The sequence below is a fragment of the Psammomys obesus genome, unplaced genomic scaffold, assembly GCF_907164565.1.
Source record: "Psammomys obesus unplaced genomic scaffold, mPsaObe1.curated_primary_1811, whole genome shotgun sequence".
NCBI classification, from domain to species: domain Eukaryota; kingdom Metazoa; phylum Chordata; class Mammalia; order Rodentia; family Muridae; genus Psammomys; species Psammomys obesus.
The window spans coordinates 6,334,851-6,340,316 of NW_026596162.1; the positions used below are offsets into that span (position 1 = coordinate 6,334,851).

General features: G+C 56.5%; 1 protein-coding gene across 2 annotated transcripts in view; it reads right to left on the bottom strand.

Annotated features, from left to right (window-relative positions):
- The window catches only part of Tfap2a (transcription factor AP-2 alpha), a 20,393-nt gene that overhangs the window by 14,323 nt on the left and 604 nt on the right, over positions 1 to 5,466 (bottom strand). Inside the window, exon 1 of one of the 2 annotated variants that reach the window (XM_055595181.1) lies at positions 1,638 to 1,688. The exons of the other annotated variant lie outside the window; for it this stretch is intronic. Coding sequence (XP_055451156.1) covers positions 1,638 to 1,688 — 51 coding nt within the window. Of the gene's footprint in view, positions 1 to 1,637; positions 1,689 to 5,466 lie in introns of those variants that run through there. 2 annotated transcript variants of the gene reach the window in all.

A 5,466-nucleotide genomic window follows, 5' to 3' on the forward strand; every position in this document is an offset into this window, starting at 1 on the left:
CATCACACACACACACACACACACACACACACACACACACTCCCACCCCGCTTTCACGCACCTCCAGAGTCCCTCTGGGAGTTCAAGTTCAGCTCGCGCCCAACCCCCGGGATCGCTTGGGTGTGCAGAGCCACGCCAAGGTCCTCAGCCCTTCCACTCAGGGCGCCTGCACCCAGAACTGAGTTTTGGGTTCCAAGAAAGTAAAAAGGCGCCAGCCTGGGGAGGGAGCCCAGAACCCTAAGGGGGGGGGGGAGCCATTCTCTTAAAGAGGACCTAGGCCTGCCGGCAAATGCCACCCTTGGCCTCGAAAACAAAGCCTCTGGTCCTGAGTGGGCTCCCTGTGCCCCTCCCGGCGCGCCCTCGGAGAAGCAGGGATGTTGGGAGGGTGTCACCGGTGTCCCTTCCGCCGGGTTGGGAGTGGGGTGGGGTAACTGAGGTGCGGGAATGGGAAAAGATGTAAAATAGTATTTACAAAGGAAAGGAGGGGGGAGTGGGTGACACTTCCTTCACGTAAACCCAATTTCTGATTTCAAGAGGAGGCAGAATCCTTGCCTCTGCGCCCGCGCGCAGGCGCTTCGGCCGGAACCCCCCCGGCTCCAAGTGCCCACGGGGAAAAGAAATAAAGCAGAAGAAGAACAGCGAAAGTCAAGGCTGCCGCACGTTTATTCGGACAAACCCGGGTCTCCCGGCCCTCCACCGCCCCACGCACTCATCAGCTCCTCTCCGTAGGCTGAGGCCATCTCCTGCAGGGTTCCCGAAAGGTTCTTTTCAGTGCCTCCCTGGCTGTCCCAAAAGTCACGCTCCGGGGCCCCAAGGGGAGCGCTCAGTGGTCCCACCGGACTCTCGGCAGCCGGGGCGGTAGGCACTCACGCCAGGATGCTCGGGGTCCCGCAGCAGAGCGCCAGCGGCTGTGAGAGCGATTTTTTTTGCCCCGGGACTCGGAGAGGCCGGTAACGCACCCGCACCCAACCACCACCACGGGGTGTGTCCACCCCACAGCCCAGCGGGAGAAACTGCTCCCAACTTCAAGGGCCGGAGAAGCTTGGGAAGGGAGGCCGGGGCTGACACCACGGCTCCCAAACTGAACCCACTTACAAGTCAGGGCAGTGTGTGCGGCCCTTCTCCCAATGCGCGAGAGGAAAGAATGAATGAAAGAAGGAGGAACATTAGTGTCAGAGGGGAGGGGAGAGGGGGAACCTGTTTTCCTTTTTCCTCCCTGCTACCCTAGGCGCCCCTAGAATGCTGCTCAGGAGACACGGGGACGCACAGGCACGTGCTCAGTTACCAGTATTTTCTTTTTTCTTTTCTTTTTTTTTTTTTTTTTTTTTTACCCAAGCTCTTCTCTCCATCCCGCTCTCGGGCAGATCCAAAAGTAAGCAGAGGGGAATAAAAAAGGTGGGGGGGAGTGGGACACGAGCATCGAAGGACAAAAGCGAAAGAAGAGCGACCCGTGTCCGCCCTCTCCAGCTTCTCCCCCGGTGCTCCCCGGGCGAATCGGAGGGGCGGGCGCTGAGCCGGCCGGAGTTTGTCCTACCCGCATTTCGCAGCTAGCTGCGTGCCGAGGAGGAGGAGGAGAGGGAGGGTCGGTCCCCGAGCCCGCGGCCGCAGGGACGGCCTGAGCCGGCGTCGCCGCTTACCTCACAGTCCTCGTATTTGATATTATCCGTCAGTTTCCAAAGCATTTTCATGGATCGGCGTGATCGGATTCGCCCCGTTTGCGCCTCGCACCCCAGCGGAGCCACTCTCTGGGTTAGCGCAAAGTGCGGGCTGCGGGCGGCGAGCACGAGAGGAGGAGGAGGAGAGGAGAGGGCGAGGAGGAGGAGAAGGGTAGGAAGGAGGAGGAGGAGGAGGGAGAGGAGGAGGAGGAGGGCCAGCAGAAGGGCGAGGAGGGAGGAGGAGGAGGAGAGGAGGGTTAGAGAGCTCCCGTGTGCGCTCGGAGATCTCCCTCTAATGGTAGAAACTTTTCCCTTTTTTTTTTTTTTTTTTTTTTTTTCCCCCAGCTCTTCCCCAACAGCCTAATCGCCTCATTAGCATATCAACAACAGTCCAATTGCTAGCCAGGACCACGGTCTGCCGCCGGCCGCTTCGACCCAGGTATAAAGGCCTCCTCAGGCCGCGAACCCGCTCCCAGAGCGCGGGCCAGCGCCAGCCTGCTCGCCCGAGCGCTCTGCCCGGGGCTCCAGCGGCCCCTATCCCGGCCCGATTCCATCCCTTTCCCCGTTCGCTTGTTTCCGGGTCCCGTCAGCCAAAGACACCTCGGAGTGAAGCTCTGTACGACGCAGGGCAGCAGGGGCGGCGCCTGGGGGACCAACTTCCAGCCACCACCGCCCCCCCTGCTACCACCGCCACTCTCTGCCTTTCGTCCCCGTCCGATTTTATTAGAAATCATTATCCCTTTCGCAATGAATCGTAACCACCAAAACAGGACCAGCAAAGTCACTCCAGGATTTTTTTTTTTTTTCCCTAACTGGAGATCCCCCCCCCCCGGGGCTCCCCCCCCCCCCCCCCCCCGCTCGGGCTGCAGCGCCCTGAGAGTTTTACTAGCTTTGCTCTTCCCCCCACCCCCCAGCCCTCCAGGTTGGAGATTCTGCCAACCGGCCCCGGTGGCTCGGTTGGGGTTTGCGATCTCTTAATTGCTACGTGTAAAATAAAAGTTGTACCCTGAAGAGGTTTACTCGACAGCTCCGGGGGGGGGGGGTGTTAATGATCTTTCCCTCCCGCTGGTGTGAAGCTGGGGCGGACTGACGAGTCACCGGGGTGTCTGGGCTGTGAGGCTTCCCAGGTGCGGCGTGGACATGAGCTCCTTCTGGAGTGAGCCAAAAAAAACGCAGGTCCGCGAGCGCCCGCGACCCTCCGGTTCCGCGTCAGCCGTGCATCCAAATAAATCACTGGGAACCAACCCTTCCTGTGTTAATCGGCTCCGCTTTTCCCAAGATTCTCCTTTTTAATTAAAAAAGGACGCGATCCTTCATGATTCGATGTTGCTAACGCCGGCGCGTTGGAGGCGCAATGGCTAGCTGGTGAAGAACCTGAAGGCGGGGACACCCCCATACCCGAGTCGACCGCTCCCAGCTCTACCCAGGGGCTCTCTCCCTCCTCCGGGACCTTTCCTCCCTTTCAGCAATTATTTTAAAGTGAGTGGGAAAAAAAAAAAAAAGTAGAGACTGTAATGTGAAATAAAGGGATTTCTCTGGCTGAGTTTCCCAACTAGCAGTCTAAAAAAAAACCTTTTTCCCCCCTCCTGTCTTTCTCCTATTAATTGTGGCAAACTGTTCAACGACAGACAGCAGGTCTCCTCAGAGACCTCTGGTTGATCTGAGTTCTTTTTCTTGTCTTTATTTCATCTGTTCTTTCTTTCTTTTCAAAAATCTCCAGGCCTCCCCAATTTTCTTAGTGAACCCCTCACTAGGGTGAAGACAAAGGCAAGGCAAATCTAAGCATTGGACAGGTGGAAGAAAGGCAGGAGAAAAGAAGAGCCCCAATCTAATCAGAGCTGAGAAGTGCAATTCTCCTTCCTCAAGACTCACCTGACTAAACTAGAACCTTCCTCCCCGAAAAGCCAGAGACAAGGCCAGAGGCGACAAGCGAGTTCAGAGACCCAAGGCCTGGGTACTCCCTAGAGATGACTTTTCACGTTTAAGCAGTCCTTTGGTTGATGGGTGTAGAAGTTCGGCCCAGAAAATTCTCAACTTCCAAGCAGGACTCTGCGAGGTTTTCCCCTCAAGGCTAATTGAGCAGCAAAACGGCTTGAAACCTGGGGCTCAGGCTCTGGGAGGGGCCGGCACCTCCACTTTTCCCAGAGGCAGCCACAGCCAGGTGCCCTGTGACCGACCTGCAGGCCGGCTGCAAGGCCTTCAAGCAGGGGGTTTTACATCCATCCTGCAGACTCTCCAGAGTGTTCGAAGGAACTAAGTTTCGCTTTCCTTTCCTTCAGTTGTGACCTGGGGAAGGGCGCTTAAGGGCTCCTGTGCTCTCTAAGCGGACCCTCATCCCCCTCCCTTCTCCCTGCTGCTCAGTGCCCCGCGGATCTCTGGCTCCAAACCAGCTCCGGGCTACTAAACTGTTTTTGTATTCCCGCCAAGGGCACCATTGAGGTGCAGATTGGGCCTGCCAGCGCCTTGCCGCCACCGCCCGCAGTGTGGGCGCTGATGAAAGGCTGTGGGGGGAGCAGTCGGAGAGCCCCTGAGGTAGGAGAAGCTCGAAACTCACGCTCGCGTGGCCTTCATTACCACAGCTCGTCTCGCTGAAGTCCTTGCTGCAGCTGGGCAGGGACCTTGGTTCCCTAGGCCAGCAGCGGTAAAGCCTGGAGTTAGAGCTGAGGCCTGACCTGGGGGAGTCAACTCTACGAGGAAGCCCGGGAGAAACAGAGACAGGCAGGGCCAGATTCTGGCCTCTCATTGTCAACATCCGCAGAGAGGAGATGCTCAAGTGGCCAAGCCTGATAGATCTGTTCCCTTGGGACTCAAAGCCACTGGCCCTCATCCCCAGATTCAGGGCTCCATCCAGCTGCTTGCCAAACTGTAAGCTCTCAGCAGCAGGCCCTGGCCTCCACCGCGCCTCTTTCCCTTAGTAACCTCTGGCTTTTAAAGCCTTGACTGACTCCCTGAAGGCCTGGCTCCAACCACAGCTCTGGGCTGGGGGCACCTTCTCACTTCCAACAGAGTTCTTCAGAGCTTAACTCTAACTACCCCAAGCTTCAGGACCCAGAAAGAGAGTTAAACACGCACAGGAAGGGGAGAGAAGGAAATGGACTCTTGCATTTGTGCTCAGTATGGGACTAAGTCTACGTTTGTGGAAGAAATATCATTGGTAGGTTTCACCAGAGAGGGAGCATGAAAATATTCACCCAGCAAGTAAAAGTAACAAACGTAAGAGGAAAACAAACGGCAAAACGCCTTTCCTTTCTCCAGCTCCAGGGAGTATAATGGCCATGACACCTCTCAGAACTTTACGGCTGAACTCTCAGGCAAAAAGAAGAAGCAGCAGAAGAAAAGGCTAAACCCTGGGGCCTTGCCCTGGGTGAAGCAAAGCTTTCAGCTCTGGTTTTCCTTTGGGAAGGTCGAAGCCCTTGGTTTGACTTACAGAATCTCGCTCTAAGCAGGCCTTGTTTGGCTAGGACAAAAACAGGGCCCCGCGGTTCCTATTATGAAATCTCCAACCGGGGAGAGGCGGCAGGCTGCTTCCACCTGGCTAGGGCCGCCCTTGTTTCCCTGTAAGGACATTCCAGGGGGGTGGGGCCGGGGTCTGTGGCTAGGGAAAGGACAGACCCGGCGCCTACTCTGCTTTGGGGTGTCTACGGCCTAGCAGGGTCGGTCACCTCTGCCAGGTCCCTGTGCCGAAAACCCGCTGTCGTTACACCCCTACCCCACACTCCTGCAGTCCGACAACCTCGGGCAAACTTTAAAAAGTGTGTTCCCCAAAATAAATAAATAAATAAATAAATAAATAAATAAATAAATAAATAAA